This window comes from Urocampus carinirostris, chromosome 4 (genome assembly GCF_059441175.1).
Source record: "Urocampus carinirostris isolate Australia breed hairy pipefish chromosome 4, RoL_Ucar_1.0, whole genome shotgun sequence".
Classification (NCBI taxonomy): domain Eukaryota; kingdom Metazoa; phylum Chordata; class Actinopteri; order Syngnathiformes; family Syngnathidae; genus Urocampus; species Urocampus carinirostris.
The window spans coordinates 17505808-17531870 of NC_142352.1; the positions used below are offsets into that span (position 1 = coordinate 17505808).

General features: G+C 38.1%; 3 protein-coding genes across 4 annotated transcripts; all 3 read left to right on the plus strand.

Moving 5' to 3' along the window:
• The first annotated feature begins 476 nt into the window (after positions 1-476).
• On the plus strand, positions 477-5077 carry LOC148367003 (uncharacterized). Its single transcript, XM_088333794.1, has 2 exons — positions 477-698; positions 2526-5077. Exons 1-2 carry the CDS (start codon positions 683-685, stop codon positions 3764-3766), a joined length of 1257 nt encoding a protein of 418 aa, XP_088189920.1. The 5' UTR covers positions 477-682; the 3' UTR covers positions 3767-5077.
• Positions 5078-5517: 440 nt separating this feature from the next.
• On the plus strand, positions 5518-13186 carry LOC148367004 (uncharacterized). The gene is made up of 2 exons (XM_088333793.1): positions 5518-5774; positions 10967-13186. The coding sequence occupies exons 1-2, from the start codon at positions 5648-5650 to the stop codon at positions 12226-12228; spliced, it is 1389 nt and encodes a 462-aa protein (XP_088189919.1). The 5' UTR covers positions 5518-5647; the 3' UTR covers positions 12229-13186.
• A 4822-nt stretch (positions 13187-18008) lies between these two features.
• On the plus strand, positions 18009-26030 carry stbd1 (starch binding domain 1). 2 transcript variants are annotated; one of them, XM_088333785.1, is made up of 3 exons: positions 18009-18342; positions 19636-19883; positions 21809-26030. In XM_088333785.1, exons 1-3 carry the CDS (start codon positions 18102-18104, stop codon positions 24200-24202), a joined length of 2883 nt encoding a protein of 960 aa, XP_088189911.1. In that variant the 5' UTR covers positions 18009-18101; the 3' UTR covers positions 24203-26030. The 2 variants fall into 2 exon arrangements, with proteins under 2 accessions (XP_088189911.1, XP_088189912.1); XM_088333786.1 differs by having other exon boundaries at positions 19723-19883.
• The last annotated feature ends 33 nt before the right edge of the window (positions 26031-26063 follow it).

The window sequence follows — 26063 nt, forward strand, 5'->3', positions numbered from 1 at the left end:
CAGGGTTGGGTAGGGTTACTTTAACTTGATTACTTTCAATTACTTTTGGATCGCTCCAATACCAAATATGCTAATAAAAGACAAAAGAAACTAAATATGAATAAAATTATGACTCACAACACGTGGTAAGCGTTCTCTCCTGGCTTTAATCTCTTTGATCTCCGGCAAAACTAACATAAAACGTGACAGAAACAAAATGAAAATAAATCCAAACAGCTTGCCAACATCATTTTTGCCGTTCCATGCATTCCGTTACTCCCCAAGCCTGCACAAAATTTAGTAATTTTATTCATATTTAATTTCTTTTGTCTTTTATTAGCATACTGTATTTGGTATTGAAGTAATCTAAAAGTTAAAGTAACACTATCCAACCCTAGCTGCAATACAGTATACGCTGGCTCTTTACGACATATTTCTATGCTGCAATACAGTATACGCTAGCTCTTTACAACATATGTCTATGCTGCAATACCCGCTAGCCCTTACTGTACTGATTTGGCTACGTAGCATTCCGCTCCATCCGTATGGAAAAGCTCCATTTAACTTGGTAAAAAAACAACAACTGTGAGCTTTAAATGTTGAGAGAAAGAAAGGAAATTTCAAATAGGAGCTTTAAGAGGTGCAAGAAGAAAAGGAGCGAGAACATCGACGGCTAAACGAAGCTAGGAAGCAGCTTGGAGTTATGTCGAAACCAGCAGGTTGGACTCTTTCACTTATAGAACATCTTTGATATGTTTTTAATTTTTGGTTCCTGGAGTCTAATAGCAGGATATATCCCTCCTCTCCATTTAACATTCTGATGCTGCTGCTTAGAGGGGTGATCCATTTGGTTGGCGTCATGACGAAATAAAATATATGCTCATGCAGTCAAAATATGAATTAACCTTGCAGTATAGGAAAATCAAATGGTAAGTTAAATAGATTGGATTTTAGTCTCCATTTTCAATCTCTTCGGTTTCCCTGTATGCACTTTGGTGCGGAAGAAATGAACAAATGGTGGCTGTGTGGAAGTAGTTGCTGCTACTGTAATTGAATGTTCTAGATGTTTTGGACGTAAATTCCATCCATCCACCCATTATCTGCACCGCTTATCCCCAGTAAGGTCGCGGGGGTGCTAGAGCCCATCCCAGCCATCTTCATGCAGTGGGCCGGGTACACCCTGAACTGGTTGCCAGCCAGTCGCAGGGCACACAGAGACAGACAATTCACTCGCTCATTCACACTTAGGGACAATTTGGACCGGCCAATTAACCTGAAATGCATGTCTTTGGAATACGGGAGGAAACCGGGGTACCCAGAGGAAACCCATTCAGGCATGGTGAGAAAATGAAAACTCCGCACAGGAAGTCTGGCAGCTGGATTTGATCCCATGACCTCAGAACTGTGCGCAGACGCACTAACCACTCATCACCATGTTACCTTGGACGTAAATTATATATAGATTTAATCTTTATGTCGTTGGATTACCACAGTCCCCCTCTGACTTGGTCGGAGAGGAACTGACTTTAAAATGAGCTAAGCTAGTGGTTTTAACACAAAATGTTGAAAAACCCATACACAAAAATATATAAAATAATTTGTAATGATTTATATCCATGTATGAAAGATGATTTATGGGTACAATGGGTAAGTCATTTTGGGGAGGGGGTGTGGTTGCAAGTATAAAATGGAACAGTTAATCTAGCAACGGTATTCTAAACAACTGTGTATTCATACAAAAATATGATAAAGAGCAAAGAATGTAGGTTTGTCCTTCAAAGGTAGGAAAAGTTTGTTAAGATCCAGGAAAATGTTTTTTTAAAAACTTGATTCTGTATCATACTCCATGAATTGTTGTATATTTCGCTACTGTACCTTGCTCCTTAAAGAGAGTTGTGTTTATGGTTAATAGACGTTTGCACTTTATTGTTTTTTGATCCAATCATATTTAGAAATGTATTTCAGTTGAGTGAATTATAGAAAATGAATATTCTGATTAAACAAGTTGTAGTAAATTGAGCCCACTTTTACTAAAATAAAAAAATAAATCGTCATCTGATGGTGCCGGAAAGTTTCTATTATTAAATGTTCATATTATGGGGATTTTACTTGGAGCAAATTTGTCTTTTATAACTGTTTAAAATTTGGATTCAAATTACTGACAGGCCCATAATTAAAGCTTGCTTTTTTATCTGGTCTTATTGGAATACATTTGTTAAGCTATCATTAAGATTAACTACGTTCACTGAACAATATTCGCAGTTATCGAGATCTTCAATCTTTGATCAGTCTGGGCCAAATTTGGGATTTGGCCCTCCATGCATTTGTCTTTGACCCCCCTGCGTTAAGTGAAGGGAATTTTTGGAATGGTCATGAGTATGATTTGAAACAATTCTTCATTTCTGTTTGAAAATCAAGTTATTGGAAATTATGTTTATACATTGTTAAATAGGTTGAGTTCATTTATTTGATAGTCTTAAAGAAACATAAGCATAAAAATCTAAAACTGTGATTTGACACATTTATGTGTGTCTTGTGACCTGCAGATGTCAGTGAAGAGAATCTTCTTCCTTGGCAACAGGAGACAAAGTTGCCTGGTGTTAAAAAAGAGGAGGATGAGATTTTAGAGATAGTTGACATTAAAAAGGAGGAGGAGGAGGAGGATTTGGAGCCTGTTTTCGTTAAAGAGGAAGGACATTTGACAGAAATTAGTGTGACTGGCCCCCGTTTAACCTCAGAAGACCAAGGTCAACGTGAAGAGAACAATGAAAAGGTGTCTCCAGGCTCCCATCAACATGTAACAACATATGATGACGACACGTCCAACTCTCCACACCATGATAGGGAAAAACAACTGGAAGGTGATAAAACATGTTTGCTGTGTGGGAAAACATTTCAACACAAGTGTAGTTTGAAATTACATGTGAAAGTCCACACTGGTGAGAAACCCTTTACCTGCTCAGTTTGTGGTAAAAAATTCAGCCAAAAGGGACATTTGAAATGCCACGCAAGAACACATACTGGTGAAAAACCTTTCGCCTGCTCAGTTTGTGGTCAAAGATTCAACCGAAAAGAAAGATTAAAAATACACACAGGGACCCACACCGGTGAAATACCTTATGTTTGCTCAGTGTGTGGTCAAAAATTCATCCAGATAGGCTACTTAAAAAGCCACGAAAGAACCCACACTGGTGAAAAACCCTTTGCCTGCTCAATTTGCGGTCAGAAATTCAGTCATAAAGGAACTTTGAAAAAACACACACGAACTCACACTGGTGAAAAACCTTTTGTCTGCTCAGTTTGTGGTCAAAAATTTAGCCAAAAGGGAAGTTTGAACAACCACACAAGAACCCACACTGGTGAAAAACCGTTTGCCTGTTCAATTTGTGGTCAAAGCTTCAGACTGAAAGATCACTTAAAAATCCACACAAGAACCCACACTGGTGAGAAACCTTATTCCTGCTCAGTTTGTAGTGAAAAATTCAGCGTGAAATCAAGTTTAAAAAACCACACAAGAACTCACACAGGTGAAAAACCTTTTACCTGCTCTGTTTGTGGTATAAAATTCAGCAGAAAAGAAAGTTTGCAAAACCACACAAGAACCCACACCGGTGAGAAACCCTTTGCCTGCTCAGTTTGCGGCCAAACATTCAGCTTCAAAACCAACTTAAAAAAACACTCAAGATCCCACACTAGTGAAAAACCTTTTGCCTGCTCATTTTGTAGTAAAACCTTCTCAGAGAGTAAGTCCTTAAAAAAACACACGAGAATCCACACTGGTAAGTAAACTTTCGCCTGTTCAGTTTGCGTTCAAAAGTACAGCCGAAAAGGACGTTTGAAAAATTACACAAGAACCCAGACTGATGAGAAACATTTTTCTTGTTCAGTTTGCGGTCAAATATTTTCTAGACAGGTTAAAGCTCAGTCACAAATGTGCTGATAAGAATAGATTTTCCTTTTTAATAGACATTAACAATCCTTCTGCTTGACATGAACTTACAGTTTGTATTTACATCAAAGAAATGTAAGCTTCCACTGAATGAACATCAGTGACATCACTCAGATTTACTCAACTTAGTAATTATAATTGTGCTATTTTTTAATTATATATTTTTATATAAAATGCAGGATTGTTGCAGCTTATATTATTTTATTTAATGATTATAGAAAGTATATATATATATATATATATATATATTAATAATATGAATTATGAATGATAACGGAATTTAGTACAATATTTCCTCAGTATGTTAAACTATTGACTTTTCTTCCGAAGGACTTTTTAAATTTCTCTTGTGACCACATGTAAATATGTCATAATTTTTTTTTTGTTTACTTAAACATTATGATCTCTTTACAAGCTTTATTTTAAATCTAATTGTGATTAAATGAATCTACAATGTTCTTTTGTCTGACCTGTAATCAAATCATGATGACTTTTTATGTGGATTTCATCATCTTGTATGAAATATAATCATATTCCGATTGTTGGCATGTGACCCTGAAGATTGAGATTTAGTTTCAACCGAATGCAATCACTGGGATTCAACAACTATATACATTCAGATTTGACTGTTAATCAAAATCTCAGTATTTTTGTTGAATTGAGTGATTTGTTTTCGTTTTTAAAGTGTCCAATTTGTTAAGGGGACCCAAGCAAAACTTGATATTTTCCATCAGCCTTCGTTTGGTTGTTTCAATTATATTTCTGTCTCTTTACTTGACTGTAAACTTGTTCCTGAAATAAAAGGAGGAAATCAATTGTCACATGTGCTGAAGTAGGTTGTTTTCCCCCCATTCAATTTTTTATTCTTAATTAAGAATACTGAGGATGTAAAGGTTTAGATGTATGTATATAACCATGGTAATAAATGGCTCAGTTATCAGGAGAATGTATGCTATTTGTCTATTTTTGTATGTGTTTATTTTTTAGTTATAGAAATAGAAAAACCTCAGCTCAGCATTCGGTTGGTCAGTGTGAAGTTTGTTAACAGAAGAGCAAACCTCAACAAACCTAGGACAGAAATATATTAACACATTACTTCACGAAATAAAGCACTCCCATTTTCCACAAAAACGGGGAATGGAATGTTTGGAGCACAGCCAAACCTCGTTTCTATTTTATATTGTTTGCTTGACATGTTTTTGTGAATTTATTCCATTCATATTAAATCAATCGTGAATAATTAAAATGAAAAATTTACCAAAAAAGTGATGAATAAATCTTTGGTCTTATGCAATGAGTAAATAATGTGTCTCAGCTAAGCTGTGTGATTGTGTTGGAAGTGCTCAAGGAGTTGTGTGATCGTGTTGCCGTCTCATCAGCAAATCAAAACCCATTTTATTACTTTGATTTTCAACAGTTGCTTTTGTGACTTTTTGGCTTTGTTTTTAATCACAATAAAAAGTGAGGCTTTTGTTGAAACTGACAATGCAATAAAGCAATTCTTAAAATGTTCCAAATTAATATATAACGGAAATAGCTTCGACGAGCTCATTGTGAACCGGATGTTGTTTGTGTAAAGGACCGCCCACTTTCTTTGTTTTTCCGTGTCATTCCGGGGTTGTTTTTGGTTACGTAGCTTTCTTCTCTTGCCGTGTGGAAATTTTAATTCCATTTAACAATGAAAGAAGAGTTTAATTGTGAGCTTTAAGGGTGTCTAAAATGTGCTCAAGAGGGAAAGGAAGGTTTAAAGAGGAGCTTCGGGAAGTGCAAGAAGAGAACGAGCGAGAACATGGACGACCGGACCAAGTTAGCAGTAGCAAGAAGCTACGAGATATTTACGCAGCAGGTCGGTTACTTTAGTTTCTATAACACCTTTAGAATCTTAGTTTTGGTTATGTAAATTAAAAATATGAGAGTATTTTAGTCGGCTTTAGTTTTCCTCTCTGTTTCCCTGGAAGCACTTTCGTGCGTAATAAATGAACAAATGGCGACGGGGTGGAAGGAAATAGTAGCTATTACTATAAAGCATTATTCATCCTTTATTTGTACCGCTTATCCTCAGTAAGGTCGCGGGGGTGCTGGATCCCGTCCCAGCTATCTTCGGGTAGTGGGCAGGGGACACCCTATACAACCTGTACTGGTTCCCAGCCAGTCGCAGGGCCCACAGAGACAGACAACTCACTTGCTCATCCACACCTCGGGATAATTTGGACCGGCCAATTAACCTGCACGGGGAGAACATGCAAACTCCACACAGGAGGTTCGATATTATGACCTCAGAACTGTGCCGCTCACACACTAACCACTGCACCGCCATGCTGCCCATACAGCGTTATATCTTGTTCAAATATCTGTAGATTTTTAAAACGTAAATTTGATAGGAAGCCCGAATTTTATTTTCATGTCATTGGCGTGGTGAGGTGTAATTTTTTTGTTGATTGGTTAGACTTTGATGATTTGATGTTCTGAATTAATGGTTTAAAAATAACAAAACAAAAGGTAAGTACCTGAGTAGTATTTTCTCCTAGTACTTTTTTTACTTTTACTCAAGTTATTATCCGGATGACTACTTTTTACTTTTGCTTGAGTCATATTATTCTGAAGTGTCAGTAATTTACTTGAATAAAATATTTGACTACTTTACCCACCTCTTCTGTTAACATTAAAAAATATATTTTAAAAAGAAATACGGACACACTTATAACTTTGTATAAACAAACCCTTTGATACTGAAAAATAAAATGATGGAAAATAAATGAATGATAATTTATTCAAATTGCCCACCAACATTAACACAGAGGCAAAATATAAAAAAACCTGCTATATAAAATTCCACAAAATAAATTGTGCTGTAGTCTAATTTTATGAAGCATGATTTGCGGATGAATGGCAACAATATGTAAGTAACGTTGGGAGAGGGGGTTTGGTCGCAATTACAAAATTGCACAGATAATCAATCAACCGTATTACAAACAATTGCCTACTCATACAAAAAATATGTTGAAAAAATGTAAGCATGCTCTTCAGCGGAAAGAAAAGTTTGTTAGAATAAAATCCAAGATTTTTTTTTTTTAACTTGATTCGGTTTAATATAATACTTCTGGAATCGTTGTGTATTTGTTTTCACTGTACCTTAGTTCTACTTGAAGAGAGTGTTATTTATGGTAAATATATTGTTGCACTTTTAATCCAATAATATTTAGCCAACATAGGCTAGGTTCACACTGCAGAGCTTAATGCTCAAATACGATTTTTTGGGGGGGAAATCTAATGTTTTTGTGAAATCGTTTCCAACTTACTCCGACTTGTATGTAACTTCATCAATAAATATTCATGGGTACAATTCGCGTCTGTGCAAAAAAAAAAAAAAAAAACCTGATTTCCCTGCAGTGCGAACCTAGCTTTATATGTTTTAAGTGGAGTGAATTCATGAAATGTTCTCAATAATGATTTGCAACAATCTTTAATTTCAAACTTGTTCAAAAAAATCTAAATAGTGCCTTGCAGTATGTATTCCGCCCCATGAAAAAGTGTTTTGGGACATATTTCCATATTTTCGACTTGAATTTATAGGCTCCAAATTTATTGATGACGAGTAAGAAAATATCCCCAAATCACCAAGATGTGAGACAAAATCATGAAAGTAAAAAAAAATGTATTCATATTTTTTATTGTGGGTAGGTCTGTACTATGGCCTGGCTAATCTGACACTGTTATATTGTTAGTTTTAAACAATTCCATTGTGGATTTTACTGTATGTTTAGGGTGGTTTTCCTGTTGAAAGTTGAACCTGCGCCCTGTTCTCGAGTCTCTTGCAATACATCTTCTGCCAGAATCGCCCTTCCCGTTAACTTTAACCATCTTCCCAGTCCCTGCTGAATAAAAGGAATCCCAGAGCATGTAGCTGTTACCACCATTTTTGATAGTAGGGAAGGTGTTTTTAGAATTATGTGCAGTGCTACTCTTGCGCTAAATGTAACGCTTTGCACTCAGCCCAAGAAGTTCAATCTTCGTCTCACTTGACCACCCTTTTCCACATGTTATTTGTGATTCCCATGTAGCTTTTTAAACACCAAACAGGCCTTTCTATGGTATTCTTTCAGAAAGGGTTTATTCTTTCCACTCATCCATAAAGGGCATATTTATGCAGAGTATGACAAATAGTTGTCTTATGCACAGATTGTTCCACCTCAGCTGGTCATCCAATGTGATCATGGGTCTCCTGGTTGCTTCTCTGATTAGTTTTCTCCTTGTTTGGGCCAAAAGTTTAGAGGTACGGCAATGTCTTGGTACCGGATAATGGATGGATAACGCTTTATAGTAATAGCTACTATTTCCACCCCGTCGCCATTTGTTCATTTATTACGCACTAAAATGCTTACAGGGAAACAGAGGGGAAAACTCTCTCCATTTTAAAATTATTGCCCGCACAGTGCTCCGGGAGATGTGTCAATGTTGCAAAATCATATTGTGTTCCATTCCTTCTTTGAACTTTTCCACAATTTTATCCCGGACCTGCCCGGTATGCTCTTTGTGAAAGGAGAATAAGCCCCGTTATAAAGACCTAACATCTAAGCCCATCACAGACCTCATGCATTTAAACTGAGACTTAATGACACTGTTCGACATAGTCAGTCATTTAGGTCAACATTGGAACGTTGAGAAGTCATCAGCGAACTTCTGGATTTAGTTGGCTGAGCTCAGAGACCAGGGTACCAACACCTACTTTTCAGTTTTACCTTGCAGATATATTATAAAATGTTAAAATAGGTTTCCACTTCACGATGGTGCCTCGCATGTTTTTGATTCTTAGGAATTATTTTCAGTTTTAGCTTACGGTTTGAAACGTGAAATGGTGCAATATGACAAAAGGTTCTTGGGGGCCAATACTTTTGCTAGGTAATGTATGTCTGAAAATTAAAGTCTTGATTTGTATTCTTAATTTGGTAGAGTTCATCTACAGTTTGGCCCAAAATATCTGGACAGTGACACAAGTTCTATTATTTTAGCTGTTCAAATACACACATTCTAAAATACAATAATGTTATTAGAATGGGCTTAAAGTGCACAATCTCAGTTGTCATCTGAGACCTTCCACATCCAAATCAGGGTTTAGGACTTCTAGCCCTTTACACTCTTTATACTCCATTTTCAAGGGACCACTACTAATTTGACAATTGTCTCAAAGGGTTGTAATTGACTTAGAAGGGTCCCCTCTTGGTAACCTGTCACAAAAAAATAAATAATGAAAAGGTCTGGGGTTGATCATGGGTGTGTGGTTTTGCATTTGGAAGCTGTTGTTGTGACCACACATCATGCGTTCAAAGAACCTCGATGGGGGTGAAGCAGAAGATTGTGAGACTAAAAAAAAACAAATAAATCCTTAAGAGAGATCGATGAAATGCTACAAGAAGCCAAATAAACAGTTTAGTATATTCTAAAAAAAAAAAGAGGAATGCACTGGTGAGGTTGGCAATTCAAAATGGCCTAGACGTCCACGGACCATAATAGCAACGGATGATCGCCGAAGAAAAATCAATTTATAACATCTACTTAAGTGAAGAACACTTTTGAGGGCGTGGGTATCGGAAGAAGACTTAATGAAAGTAAGTACAGAGAGTTGGCCACTAGGTGCAAGCCATATATCGGTCCCAATAATAGACAGGCTAGACTTGAGTTTGGCAAAAAAAAAAACCTCAACAAGCCAGCCCAGTTCTGGAAAAGTGCTTTATAGAGAGATGAGCTAAAAATAAACCTGTGCCAGTAAGATGAGAAGAAGAAAGTTTGGGGAGAAAAATGGAACTGCACACGATCCAAAGCACGCCACATCATCTGTGAAATATAGTGGAGGCAGTTTGATGGCATGGGCATGTACTGCGTCACCTGTGTTCATTGATAAAAGTAACCAGATGAATTCTGAAGTATACAAGATAAAACATTCTGCTCAGATTTAGCCAAACGCTGCTGCGATAATTGGACTGCGCTTCACAGTGCAGATGGACAAGGACCCAAAGCATGCAGCTAAAGGAGCCCAGGAGTTTATTAGATTCAGATTCAGATCTACTTTATTGTCATTCTAGTACACGTGTATACAGAACGAAATGTCGATGCATCTGACCCCCACAGTTTTCTTGAATGTACAGATATAAATAATGTTGTATTGTATTTTGGCTACGTATAGTATTTTACCATAGTGCCGATAGTGCAAGAAGAGTAGCTAACCAGATGTGCAAAATGGGCAGTCAGGTTAACAAGTCAGGTACACAGTAACATTAACACTGTAACAATAACGCTGTAATTACAATAGTGCAGAGAGCAATGTGCAAGGAGTGGCAAGCTATAAAAAAAACTGCCAGTAGTGCAAAAAGTCAGATTAGCAGCCGTTTAGATTTAAGTTAACTATATGTTAGATTGACCATTTAACAGTCTAATGGCCAGGGGGACTAGACTATTGCGGAGCCTGGTGGTCCTGCACCGCACACTGCAGTACCTCTTCCCAGAGGCTAGCAGAGTGAACAGTCCAAATAAGTGGATTATTCTGCAATTGCACGAGTGAATCGACAGATATCAACCCAATGGAGCATGCATTTTATTTGCTCAAGACAAGACTTAAGGTGCAATGACCCACAAACAAGCAACGACTCAAGGCTGTTGCTGTAAAGGCCTGGTAAAGTATTAAAGAGGAGTAAACTTAGGATTTATGTTTCCGTCGCTTCCAGACTTCTGGCAGTCATTGCCTCCAAAGGATTAATAACAAAATATTGACAACAAATCGTCTTGTTTAAATTATGCTTAATTGTAAATTATGTTTTAATTATTTCGTTGTTTTCTGTCAGATGTTATTGTTCAACCACTCTGCACCTCAATTCTGGTAAAGATATTTTATTTCATGGCCAATGTGGTTTCATGTAGAGCCCAATTTGTGAAAATTGGGTTTCCGTCCAAATATTTTCAGGCCTAACCAATTGATAGTCTTAACAAAGTGTAAAATTCTAAAACTGTGTTTTGACACATTAATGTGTGTCTTGTGTCCTGCAGACGTCAATCAAGAGAATCTTCTTCCTCGGCAACAGGAGATAAAGTTGCCTGGCGTTAAAAAAGAGGAGGATGTTTTTGAGATAGTTGACGTTAAAAAGGAGGAGGACTTGGAACCGGTTTACGTTAAAGAGAAGGAACATTTGACAGAGTTTCCTGTGACTGGGGCCTGTTTAACGTCCGAAGATCAAGGTCAACATGAAGAGAACAATGAAAAGGTGTTTCCAGGCAGAAGCACCCATCAACGTGTAACAACAGACGAGGACGATGACATGTCCGACTCTGCAGAGAACAATAACCACAAACGGTCGGAAGGTGATAACACATATCACAAATGTTCGCTGTGTGGGAAAATGTTTCGACACAAGTGTAGTTTGAAATCACATATGATAGTCCACACTGGTGAGAAACCGTTTTCCTGCTCAGTCTGTGGTCAAAAATTCACTCAGAAATCAAACTTAAAAACACACACACGAACCCATAGTGGTGAAAAACCTTTTGCATGCTCAATTTGCGGTCAAAAATTCACCCAGCAATCACACTTAAAAAGGCACAAAAAAACCCATAGTGATGAAAGACCTTTTGCCTGCTCAGTTTGCGGTAAAAAATTCAGCTGGGGAGAAAACTTAAAAAGACACACAAAAACCCACACAGGTGAAAAACTTTTTGTTTGCTCAGTTTGCGGTAAAAACTTTTATGAAAGTGGGACCTTAAAAATCCACTCAAGAACCCACACTGGTGAAAAACCTTTTGCCTGCTCAATTTGTGGTAAAAACTTTTCTGAGAGTGGCAGCCTAAAAATCCACTCAAGAACTCACACTGGTGAAAAGCCTTATGCCTGCTCAGTATGCGATCAAAAATTTAGCTTGAAGAGTACGTTAAAAACTCACACAAGAACACACACTGGTGAAAAACCTTTTGTCTGCTCAGTTTGCGGTCAGAAATTCACCCAGAGAAGAAGTTTAAAAATCCATACAAGAATTCACACTGGTGAAAAACCTTTTCCCTGCTCATTTTGCAGTCAAAAATTCAGCCAGAAAGGAAGCTTGAAAAAACACGTCAGAATCCACACTGGTGAAAAACCATTTGCCTGCTCATTTTGTAGTCAAAAATTCAGTCAGAAAATACACTTGAAAAAACACACAAGAACACACACTGGTGAAAATCCATTTTCATGCTCAGTTTGTGGTCAAAGATTCTCAAGTCAGGTTAAAGCTCAGGGTCACAAGTGTGCTGCTGAGACAAGCAGTGATCTCTCTACTTAATATGAAGTCATAGTTTCCATTCACAGCGGTATGAAAAAGTATAATATATTTTCAAAACCACACAGATGAAAAAACAGCATATGCTTTAACTAAAACCACCCAAATATTACTTGATTTTCATATTGTAGTGAGGATACCATGCATCAAGACAATAATCCAAAACGGAACGGTTTCTGAAGAACAAAATACACATTGTGGAGGGGCCAAGACAAAGTCCAGACCTAAACCCCATTGAGATGGTGTGGCAGACATTCATGCTGGAAATCCCATGAATCTGACTCTGAACTACAGGAGTTCTGTAAAGAAGAATGGGCCAAAATTGGTCCGGATTAATGCTCCAGACTGATCTGCACCTACAGGAAGTGTCTGGTTAAAGTTATTGCTGCCCTAAAAAAAGAGGGAACACAAAACATAAATGTGATAGTTCCCTCCTTCTTTCATTGTTTGCACGTTATCCTCAAATATGAACACATGAATTCTCTGGGTGGTTTTAGTTGAAGCAAAAACCTTTTTTAAAAAACGGTGTCTTTTTGACACAGATCAGATCACATTTGATGATTTATGCAGAAATGTGAGTATTTCCAAAAAGTTCAAATACTTTTCAGAAACCACTGTACATTTAAGAAGAGGCAGCTACCACTGAAGGAACTGGTTTGTGTACTCTTGACGTCGGTGACTAGCCCAATTTTACTGTTTCTAGTTTTGACAATGATTTATTTTCAAATGCACGAGTATTACAGCTTGTGTCCTTTTTGAGTGAATATATGAAATTAAATAACGAATAAGAGTAATTACTATGATATCTCCTCAGCATTTTCAATTTTTGACTTCACTCCTGGAGTAATTTTTAACCTCTCATATAGACGTTATAACTTTTTGTTGGATTTAATCAAAAGGGGCCTTTTTACTGTTGGGTATTGCACGAAAATGTAATAAATAAAAACAGGTCTAAAAATGACTCATTTGTTTTTTTCTCTCTTATATATTCAAGTCAGTGTGACTTGACTATCAATGAAATTTGGGTTTCCTCCAGCGGTCAAAAGGGGCTACTTCAGCAAGTCCTTTTATGTGATTTTGATACTGGAAAACTAACAATTAAATTGTCTGTTTTTCACAAATTCTGCTGTACTGTACTGAAAATGACTGTGTGCAGAACTTTTCACCACACTCCATTACCATCTGGAATAACGGTTATGTATGACATAGGAACAGGTCATTTTTGGGGGGGATTGGTATCCGGCCCAAGGCGTCCGCGAGCGAAGAGGCTGCTTGGGGTCCCGCAACCACTAGGGGGGCCTCAAGAGGAGTTAACTATTTTTCGGGCCAACATTGTCACTTTGTGTGTCCACTCAAAAATACTGAAATACAACAAAAATACTACACAATAACTACAAAACTAAATATCAACTATAGTGCTTGAAAACAGGGACCTCGTATATTATTTTGCTTACATTCTGAAAATAAAAAATAGAATAGAATTACTCCATAAATACTCCTACAGTAATACTATATTGAAAAATACTACTACAGATTTTTTACCCAAAAATACTACTATGGAAATACTACAAGAATTCTACAAAATACAACTAAAATACTGCTTTGGATATACATCCAGTATACTTCTACTGAAATACTAGAAAATACCGATACATAATACTATTACATAAAAAACTACAAGAGGAATATTACTACAAAAATACTATTACAAGAGGTTTTCAACGAAAATGCTGCAAATTACACCTATAGTGATACCACAAAAATTCTCCTATGGAAATATCACAAAAATACCACAGAAATAAAACGACAGGAACATCCATCCCTCCATTATCTACACCGCTTATCCTCAGCAGGGTTGTAGGGACTACAGTAACACTGTACTACAAACATACTACAGATATACAACAAACACTCTTATATGGAAATACTACAAAATACAACAGATAAGGTACAAAAATACAAAAAAAGTAATACTCCAAAAATTCTATAAGCATAAAACTACTGTGATATACAAAAATACTACGAAATTACTACAGATATACAACAAGAAAAATCTACTTTTGAAATACAAGAAAAGTACTACACAATATTAAAATAATATAACTATGGAAATACTACATTAAAATTACTTCCGAAATACTACAAAATAGTACAAAAATAAAACTACTGTAACAACAAAAACCTACAGAACTTCAATTAAAATCCGACTTCAGAAATACTAAAAAAAATTCATAAAAAACCCTATTGTAATACTTCAAAACTAAGTCACAAATGAAGTGCTTAAAACAGAGACCTCATATACTATTTTGCTCTAACTATGGTCGTTTCAAAACCTATTTGATGAGAGTTATCTATTAAAAAAGAAGTGTAACATGTCCCTTGCAGCCATTGACTCCAAATAGTTTGTAGTTTTACGATTCCACTTGGTGTTCAGAGCCAAGCACCTCCAAGGTCAAAAGATGGCTTTGACTCCCACATTCCATTCTTCTTACAGAGACGCATTGCGCTTACAAAGTTTCATTTTTGGGAGAGTTTGACTCCCACATTCCAAGTCTGCTCGAGAGGCACACAGAGATGCATTGTGTTTACAAAGTTTCACTATCCCTATTGCTTATTTATCATACTAGCGACCAACGTCATACACTGCATTTAAATATGTGATTCCTGTCCAAACCAATCAGATTCATTTTCTGCATTCATATAAACCAATCAAATGTGTTGTTTCCTTCTTGTGTTTCCCAATAAATGAGGTCTTGAAAAAGGAGGAGCGTGATCTCTCCCTGATCCGATCATGGAAACGCGCACCTCCGTTGGAAGGGGCTATCAAAAACATAAATCTCTGACTTCGAGTATGTTCTTTTCTTCATTCTACTACAATCTGAAGTTTTAACCTTAAAACTTTGGTAACTAGATTGAGAAGTACTGTATATGTTTAAGTTAACCTATATTCCCTTAAAGTCAAAGAAACACGTTAAATTGTGAACACTATTTATTCAACGAATGATCTATTAAAAGCACGTTTTAAAATTGAAGATAATATCTGCTCAATTTGCAAAATCAATATTGAAACCAACCATATGTTCTCATCTTGTCCAAATATCGAAGAATTCTGGAAAAATTCAGCTCTGTCTCACTCCTGTCACTTCCACTTTCTCTACCAACTTCACCAGCGATTATATAACATGTTGACTCATTTTACAGGACGAAAATGATGAAAATACAATAAATATTTTCTTATATATAGCAAATATTTTCATCCACGGAGAAATATTACACTCATCTCATCTCATCAGCTGCACCGCTTATCCTCAGTAGGGTCGCGGGGTGCTGGAGCCCATCCCAGCAATCATCGGGCAGTGGGCAGGGGACACCCTGAACTTATTTCCAGCCAATCGCTGGGCACACAGGGACAGACAATTCACTCGCTCATTCACACCTAGGGACAATTTGGACCGGCCAATCCACCTGAAATGCATGTCTTTGGAATGTGGGAGGAAACCGGAGTCCCCGGAGGAAACCCACGCAAGCACGGGGAGAACATACTAACTCCGCACAGGAAGTCCGGTAGCTGGATTTGAACCCACACAGGAGGTTCCCAAGACCTTAGAACTGTGCCGCACACGCGCTAACCACTGAGCCGCCGTGCTGACCCACATTTACCCTGTTTTTCAGAATTTTGTCAGTGATCTTTCTATTTTTTTATTATTGGATCATTAAGTTTGATGAACTTTGGGCGAGGGAATTAGATAGATAGATAGATAGATAGATAGATACTTTGTTCATCCCCGAAGGGAAATTCACATTTCCAGCAGCATCCCTGAGCTGAGAACAATCGAGAACAATCGAAAATAACACGGGAGCTGCTGGAGTGGCTGCCATTCGTGACGGCGCCGGAAGAAAAGATTCAATTTGAATCATTTACAAACAAACAAACAATTGAATCATGTACAAACAAACAAACAAAATATTCATGTTTCAATAAGTGGAGTGTTAATAAAATATTTCTGATACTGATATAACCAGATAAAACTAATTTTAAGTTACCTGTCCAAATGAATGTTGTGCCATCTCATTATGACATACTTAAGAATCTTCCCATTGCATTGATTTAACAATGTCATTACTTTTATTTTTATTTTATGTACTTATTTTATCTGTATTTACACAGCCCCATATGTTCTTTTGAAAATGTTAACTCTGTATTTTTTACTTATCCATGCAAATTTTGTTTTTATGTCCAATGAAAAAATCTTTCAAAAATAAAAAAACTTCAGCGAGTGCTTACTTTCGTCTTTCTTCCGTGTTCTCTCGGGTTTGATTTCTGACAGTCATTGATTAAAAACTTATTGAAAACTCAGTTAAATACCCATTGAAATATATTTTAAACTCTCCTAATAGGACAAAAACAATATTATGTTGGAATTAGTTGAATGGTTTTCGATTTTGGGTGGCACGGCGGATGAGTTGTTAGCCTGTTCACTGCAAAGTTCTGAGGTCAATGGATCAAATCCAGCTACCAGCCTTTCTTTGTGTGGTTTGCATGTTCTCCCCGTGCCTGCATGAGTTTCCTGCGGGCATTTCAGTTTCCTCCCACTTTCCAAAAACATGCAGGTTAATTGGCCGATCCAAATTGTCCCTAGGTGTGAATGAGCGAGTGATTTGTCTGTCCCTATGTGCCCTGCGACTGACTGGTAACCGGTTCAAGGTGTCCCCTGCCCATTGCCCGAAGAAAGCTGGGATTGGCTCCTGCACCCCTGCGACCCTACTGAGGATAAGCGATGTGGATAATGAATGGATGGATGGAATTTCATTTCATTCTGAGCTGTTTTGAGATTCCCTACTGACACTTCTGTGACTTTCCGCTAGATAGCAGCATTTCTCCTACTGTGATATGTGTTGCTTTTTTTCGCTTTCTTTTTCTTTTTTTTTTTTAATGACGCAAGATGTTTTTTTAAATTTGGAAACATGATGGATTATTTTTTTAGATGGTTGGGTGTTTTAAAAGTACAGTGTGTACTATTTGACTACTGGATGTTGCTTTACTGTGTTGTAAAACAAACAATGCAAAGAAAGTACAAAGAAAGTACAACTTATGGAGACTCGAATAGACCGACATGAGCATTTTTTTTCTTATTTTTTCAGTAGAGCGTTTTGTTGAATTAAAGAGAAAGAAAAAAATAATAATATTAAAAGGGTGGAATATAATTAATAATGAAAACAAACAGGAAAAATAGAAAAAAATGGGGAAAGGAGAAAGAACCAGAAGAGAAACATGAATGAAAAGGGTGAAAACAGAAAAAAAAATAAAATAAAAATAACCAAAAAAGTAAGATAAAAGACGGAAAAAAGACAAATTAAAAGAACCAAAGGGACCAAAAAGTAAGGGCTGAAGAAATAAATAAAGTTGGGGAAAAAGTAAAAAGAAAGGAGAAATATGAGAGAAAACAGAAGGAAAAGAAGAAGAAAAGAAAAAGAAAAGACAGTGCCCTTTGCAGAAAGATGGCCAACAAATATCTTTCCTATGGTGATCCTCATCTTATGTCAAATAAATACAAATTTGACCACTTACTCGTATTTTTTCAAAAAAGCACACTTATATGCTTGTATATGATGCAAATGAGTACTGTTTTCTTTTAAATACATGATGTGTTTCTTTTAACCACCAGGAGGCGCTAAATTTTAAAAGAAAAAAACCCGTAGCGTTGCATTGTGCTATTTTTGTTAATGAGGTCCTGGTGACGTCACGTCCGCTATCAGCCAATGAGCTGCACCTGCCACCCACAAGAAGGTGCGCGCAGACGCACGCGCCTGACGCCACGCCACGCAAAAAAGAGCCACGCAGAAAGAAAACACGCCAAATTTAAAAAAAAGCCACGATGTCTTCTTTTGATACCTCTTCTAGTGTGTCCATGGAAAGACGGTTGGACCTATCTTCTTTTTTCTGCATGATTGGCCGCCACGGACCTGCCCTGCTTCTGGTCCTATTGGTCCTGGTCTCGGTTCTGGCTGGATTCCTTATCTATAGGACCAGGAGGACGAGGAGGAGGGACAAGGACGTGGATCGCACCCAGAGAGCCAAAAAACCGAACCTTCCAATTGTGACTCAAGAACCCCCAGGTAGAGCCTTATATAAATGTATATTGATATTTTGAAAGGGTAACGTAGTGTTAAAATGCATTAGTGATTTAATGACCCCCCCCCCCAATCCGTGGGCTGAACTATGACGTAATTGCACCGTTTTTCTCAATGGACAGGTGATGCAAACCAAAATATGACGCAACCATGAGAAAAGCTTTTGAATGTATTGTTGGAAGTGCGCATGCGCTCTCGAGTGAACGTGCCCCCACCGAAAAAGCTCAATTTCATCAATCAAGCAAGGCCATTAGTTCAAGCAAGCTTTATTTACTGAGCGTTTATAGTTAAAGGGACAGTGTGTAATATTTGCTTACTGCATGTTACGGTTTTATGTGTTGAGTGTTAAAAAGCACAATGAAAACAGAAAAAACATAGACGAAAAGGGTGGAAAGGAAAATGTAGAAGATAAATGAGAGCAAGAAAGTAAAAAGAAACACATTTAACCTTTTTATATATTCTTTTTAGGATTTTTTTTTTCTTCACCTTTATTTTTTTATTTCCCCTTTTCCCTTCTCTTTTAAAGGGCTTGGCAAAAAAAAAAATTAAGTGGGGCAATTTAATCCCTTCGAGTCTCCATATTTTATTATCTTCCTTGTGCTTTTTGGCACTCTTGATTCCACAATGCAATACAGCAACATCTAGTGGTCAAATATTTTACACTGTCACTTTAAATACCAGCTCAGTAGCCTAGATGGTAGTGTGCCCGCTTTGAGACTGGGAGGTCGCTGGTTCGCGCCTCGACCGAGACATACCTAATTGGTATAATGGCGGCGCCCTCTGGCTGCGGCTGCACCGACTCGCTACAACGGGTCAGGTGTATCGACATTTCGTTCTATGTACATTGTTACAAAGAATGACAATACAAAGGAAATTATTATTATTATTATTATTATTATTTAACACAGAACTATTTCCATTCCTATTGATGCTTGGCAAAAAATGAGAACCTAAATATTGTTGTTTGAGTCTCTGTACTTTGTATTTTTTGTAGCTTTTATTCGGTTGCACGACACAATAGCGACTTATAGTAAAATATTACACACTGTCCCTTTAATGGCCACAGCTCGAAAGTAACTTGTAAAAATCCCAGCCAAATCTTCTGGCCCCAGCTCTGTTCATAGACCAGAATATGCACATATTTATTTTTATTATTATTACTATTTTTGTTATTACGTCATTGAGATATATTTTAATGCATTTTCTTTTTAATTTGTTTTACTTACTGTAGAATTATTTTTCTATTGAATATTGACAATAAGGTTTTTCAATTGGTAGATTTGACGAAAAAAGAAGAGGATGATTTTGTGGAAATTGGCCTCCAAGTCCGACATCGTGGCTTAAACATCAGATCTCTGCATCCAGTGGAGTCGGCCCCGCCCTCTTTTACGATCATCCAATCGGATTTGGAGGAACCTGGTCAACGAAAGTTGGGGACGCGAATGAGGACTGAAGCGTGCGCGAAAGATGATGACATTTCACAAAGTGCCGAAAAGTTTGCCGAAGATGACATCTGCCAGGAAAAAGTAAGGTGTTTTTTGGTTTGTTTGTAGGAATTAAGTTTAAATTAAGTAGTCAGTGATGGGCACCACCATGCTGCACTTGCCCAAAACACACCACAGGTAATGGTCACCCTATGACCCTTGTGGTTAAGGAATCCAACCAACAAACCAAGTCACTCCAAGTAAGGCGAGAAGACAAATGTATTTTAAGCTTGCAAGGAGGACAGGAGAGTAGCCATCAGATAAGGAATTCCATCCTATTCTAAAGCCCTCCCCTGAGGACCCTCTTTTAAATAAATCTTCAAGGTTACAAAAAGCAGATGAGCAATAAAGGGTGTGGATATCAAAGAACAGCAGCATAATTGGCCAACAACGACAATGATGTCAAAACAAAGTACAATAGAGCCCAATAATAGTCCAAATAAGGAAATGTATATAACGCAGCACGAAACTTGAAGTATTTTACGTGTGAAAAACAAATTATTTCAGCATTTTACATAAAACCACTTATTCTGACACTACTGAACATTTTATCTAAACGCATGTAGGACATTCAGTGCTGGGTCAGCATTTTGGTTTTGCAATGTCAAGAAAAAAATCATGAAGCAATGTCAAACATATGCATGGAATTCCACAGTAAGTCAATTATTCATCTGATTGAGTTGTCTGATGTGGCCCAAGGTATGAAAGTGGAGTATCTCGTATTTGCTAATCAAAGGGTTCTTCCTGGTTGCCTTGACAACCACTCCCCAGGAGGCCAGCCTGAGTGGTGAGATTAGAGGTGCGCTGTCTTGCCCAAGGACACTTCAACATTTAACTGAGGAGCCGGGAATCGAGCCTGCGACATCTTGGTCTCAAGACGAGCGCTCTAACTCCTGAGCTACTGCTCGAATAGCTGATGTCCCACCGGCTTGACCAATCACAGTCTAATCAATTTAATTCAAATGAGAGGCGGACCAATCGCAGTTGGGATTCAAAAACATAGCTCATTTGTGTTATAAAATCTCAGCCAATCACAATGCAGAACATCCGTTTAATATAAAAACTCTCACACTTATGTCTGGAGGTTTTCACCAATGCTTACAAACATCTAGACGGGAAATAGTTGTACAAGTATGCAACGTGTGAGAATGTTTGCAACAGATCATGTCTGAAGTAAAAAAGAACTTTTTGGACAGTATCCAGTAATGGAGAAGGAGTGATTAAAAGGCCAGAGACAAAATGGATATGGAGTGTCTTGGCTAAGTTTGTTTGCAAGCTCTCAAACATTGTACAAGCCAAAAAGGCATCAATGATTCCATGGTTTGGCGTACATTTACAACAAAAAGGGAAAATCATTTCCGAGCCTCTATCTCTACTTAATGGCGAAGGGGTGTAAATGCTCTCAACACAAAAATTTAGCATGCATATTGCTGTATGTACGTACAAGTGTAAATAAATAGATGGAAATGCGTTTTAGCGCATGAGGTGTTAAACGCATTCAAAAATCAGACTTAGTGGTTGTCTCATCTCATCTCATTAGCTGTACCGCTTATCCTTATTAGGGTCGCGGGGGGGCTGGAGCCCATCCCAGCCATCTCCGGGCAGGGGGCACCCTGAACTGGTTGCCTGCCAATCGCAGGGCTAGTGGTTGTCTATGCTACAATAAGTGTAGATCATGTTTTGTTGCAGTGTCAAATATTATCTCATTGCTGGAATGAGATTTCCTCTTGGTCTTCTCATGCTAAGGTTGCTCGGTCGAGAAATTATGGTGTGCATACGTACCCTTAGAACTTTCCAAATCAGGCTTGTACAGAGCCGGAGTGTTTAATCACTTTGAATTATTTAAGGAACACAGTTCTATAGTCTCGCCCCAATATGTTCCATTCAACAAATTTTGCTTTTCGTAGCTCTGTCTGAAGTGGCATTAAGACATAAATTTACAATATTTCTTCTTGTCTTTCTATCAGAATTCTGATGAATTCCAACAACTGTCAAACACTGTCAACGGGAAAACGACACAGGAAGAGGAAAGTTCTCAGCTTTCACCAGGCAAGCCAACAATTGAGGAACCCAAGAACCAAGATCAGGATTACAAACCCACTGTGGAAACTGGAACAGCAGATCTAGATCTACAACAAATCTTAACAGTAAAGAGCTTATCGGAAGAGTTTGAAGAGAGGACTCCTTTCCAAAATGGTACAGATCCAAAAGTGTACCTTGCTTCAGAGGTTTGTAGTGAACAGGAAGTTGGAATTGAAGACCATGAAAGAACTGCAGCAGGTTTTGATGAAGATTTGGCGACACAGCCACTCCAATGGATGAATCCAGAATCCCCATCTGAACCTGAAGAGGAACAAAGTGTGACAACCAACAAAGAACTAGACTTCCTCCCTGATCTGAAATCCAGAAATCAAAATGATATTTCCACTCAGTCGCCACACTTGGATTTTCAAGAAATCCTGGCTGATCCTGAAGAGAACCACAGGCAAAAAGCCAACCATGAGCAGGAACTCCTTACAGATCAAGATTGTCTTGTAGAGAGTTGCAGCAGCAATGTAGTCCGTTCAAGTGCGCCTCTTCTACCCGACAACCAAGTACCAAGTTCCACTCCAGAGGAAATTCTAATTGAAGAACAAAGTCTAACAACATATCAAGACCTGGACCTTCTTCCAGATCAAGATGGCCTAGAGAGTTGCAGCAGTGATGTTGTCCTTTCAAGTGCGCCTCTTTTACCCGACAACCAAGTACCAAGTTCCACTCCAGAGGAAATTCTAATTGAAGAACAAAGTCTAACAACATATCAAGACCTGGACCTTCTTCCAGATCAAGATGGTCAAGAGAGTTGCAGCAGTGATGTGGTCCATTCAAGAGCACCTGTTCTACCAGATGACCAACTATCAAGTTTCACCCACGGGGAAACTCCAACTGAGAAACAAAGTCTGACAACCAACAAAGAACAGAACCTCCTTCCATATCTAGATGGTTCAGTAGAGAGTTTCAGCAACGATTTGGTCAGTCTGCCACTTCTATCCGATAACCAAGTGGCAAGTTTCACCCCTGTAGAAACTCCAGTTGAAGCCACATCTGAGGAGTCTACGGGTAATCAGGAAGAACCAGAAGAGGAAAGTTCCCCTGTTGAAGACAAAACTGAAACAGTTGTGACAGATGATGCCACATCAAAAACCGAGGGCAATGCAGGTTTTGAAAATCTCTACAACCTCGCAGCTTCTGTTTCTGACCAGGAAACGCTAGTCGACCAAGATCAGTGTGCCCATGACACTGAACAGTCGACAACGTCCCAGGAACTCAAGTTTAACTGTGCAGACCAGGCACACATCAGAAAAAACTCCTCTCTTGAGTGCCCAAAAGATGAAAATACAGATTTGACATTTGTGGTCCCTTTTCCTGTCTTGACAGAAGATTCTGGCAACCTGCCTAAGCTTCATATTTGCATCCCGGTCTTGGAGTCGGGCGATAACCTTGGCGGCGAAAGCGGCATTTCCAGCATGGCAGTCAGTCCTGAATTGCTGGATTTTGGAGGTAACGACCTTGAGATAACCATGGATGCTAAAGTTGGTCCAGGGCCTCAAATTTGCCCCACAGGCTTGGAACCCAAGCAGCTGCCAAATGACAATGTTGACAGGGAAGAAAGTGGCATTACCAGCATAGAAGTCAGTCCCGAATCCCTGGAACCTGGATGTAAAGCCCCTGAGATGACCATGGAAGCTAAAGTCAGTGCAGCATCTCAAATTTGCTTTCAAGATCAATCACTTATTCGAAAAGATGAAGACAAGTTTAGCCTCAGAACTGAAGAAGCCAACCAAGTGGAGAGCTCACCAGAACGAAAACCTGAGTGGGAAAGACAGTCTATGAAAGTTTCAGTGGGCGATCCTGAAAAAACAGAATGTGCAGAAACCAAGGAGTCTAAGACTGAAATAAACATCATGGAAGCAACTATGGACCACAATGAATGGATAATGGACGGCAACCCTGAATTTCCCTGGATGAGGTCTTCCCACATCCAACCAGAACCTCAAACTGCCAGATGTGATCTTCAAGAAGTCCAAACAGTCCAAGTCACCTTTCGAGTCCACTACCTTACCCAGTCCCCGTCGCAGAAGTTGGCGGTTACGGGAGACCGGGTGGAATTGGGAAACTGGAAGGACTTTGTCCCACTGGAGGAGGACCAGGACGGACTCTGGTCTGGTTCTGTTAGTTTTCCTGCTGAGAAGGACGTCCAATGGAAGTTTGTGGTGGTGGAGGAAGGGCGAGTCCGGCGCTGGGAGGAATGTGGCAACCGGAACCTGCAGACTGGACTTGGCGCAGACTTGAACCTGCAAAAACTTTGGGGGTTCTTGTGAAAACATATTGGAACTTCTACGACTTGCTATTGAAAAAAATCCCAAATCAAAATGGGTAAGATGAGAGCTCGAGTGATATTGACCTATTGTCGGATTGAGGAGCCAACCAGAAAGTTGCGCTAGTCGATTTGTACAAAAAAAAGACTCCCAAAAATATCAGCGGCATTAAATAGCACGTTAAGTGTTTGTTAGTTCACACTATTTTAGCTAGTAGCCTACATGCTAATATTTAGCAGTTAACTGGCCGACACTATTTAGTTGGTGGCCTCCATGCTCAGAAGATCCTTATGGTACATAATAGCTGTGTTGCTTTCAAGTGTTCGATCATTTTGTCATTAAATGTCATGTTCAGTGTTAGCACGCAAGCTACTTGCTAACTAGTGTTGATTAGCTAACACTAAGCAGCTCTTTTTAGTACAAATTAGCAGTTTTACTTTCTAGTTTCTGAATTTTTTTGCCAGTAGATGTCACGTCCAGTGCTAGCATGTAAGCCACTAGCTAAATGGTGTTGACTAGCTCAGCAGATCTTTTTCTGTACATTTTAGTTATGTTTATCGGATTTTGTTAATTTTGGCAGTAAATGTCACGCTCGTTTGTGTTGTTTTTTTAATATTAGCATCTAAGCTACTTGCTAAACGGTATTGACTTGTGCTTTCATGCTAGCATTTAGAAGTTACCCCTGTCAAGACTATTTAGCAAGTATCCTACTTGCTAACAAATTAGCCGCGTTGCTTTTGGGTCTTGTCCATTTTGGCAGCAAATGTCCCATTCAGTGCTAGCTAGTTGACATTATATAGCAAGTAGCTCACATGCTAGCATCCAGCAGATCTATATATTTTTTCCCAAAAATGAGGGTGGTTCTTTCAGGTTTCAATCATTTGCCAATGATTTTGTCATTAAATGTCTCATTCAGTGTTAGCTACTCTCTACAATTTAGCCAGTGGCTTCCATATTAACATTTAGCAGATCTTTTTTGGAGAAAGCCATTTTGCTTTCTAGTTTTGACTAATTTAGCAATAATTGTCAGATTCAGTGTTAGCTATTTAACGAGGAACTTTTTTTTTTTTTTTTTTTACAAGTACCAATTAGCCATGTTGCTTTCTGGTTTTCGATCATTTTAACTGGAAAGTCGACACCATTTACTCCGAAGCTAACATTCAGCAGTTAACCAGTCAAGACTATTTAGCTAATAGCCTATATGCTAATATTGGGCAGTTTTTCTGCTAAATATTAGCCATGTTGCTTTCTGGTTTTCAATAATTTTAGCAATAAATGTCATGTTCAGAGTTTGCTAGTCGACAGCATTTCGCTATAAGCTAACATTCAGCTGTCAAGCCTATTTAGCCAATAGCCTTTATGCTAACATTCAGCAGATCTTTTTTGTTAAAAATTAGCAACGTAGCTTTCTGGTTTTTGATGAATTTGGCAGTAAAATTGCTTACGGACAGCAATTTTTTTTTTTCATCTCTAAATTCAAATTTAACTATAAACGTAGTTGAAAAGCGATATACTTGTTATGCAATTAGCATCTTTTTTAAACTATAAAAGTGTGGAACCTGGAAGTCAACTTTTATACAACAGCAATAATAATAATTATAGTTAATGGTGTGCTTTGTGAACTTTAAAAGACCGGTTGAAGTTTGTTGATGCCTATTATTTTATACATATATATAACATTTACCAAAAGCATGTCCCAGCATTCAACTATACGGGTGCCTTGTAAAAAAGTTCAGTTATTTTTCATTTCAAAGTCTCTCGACGTTTTTAAATATTATGCAAACAAATGTGATGACTGAATGTATCTTTAATAATAAATTTCTATGTGAAACTGTGTAACATTTTTTAAAAGCAATATCTGCAC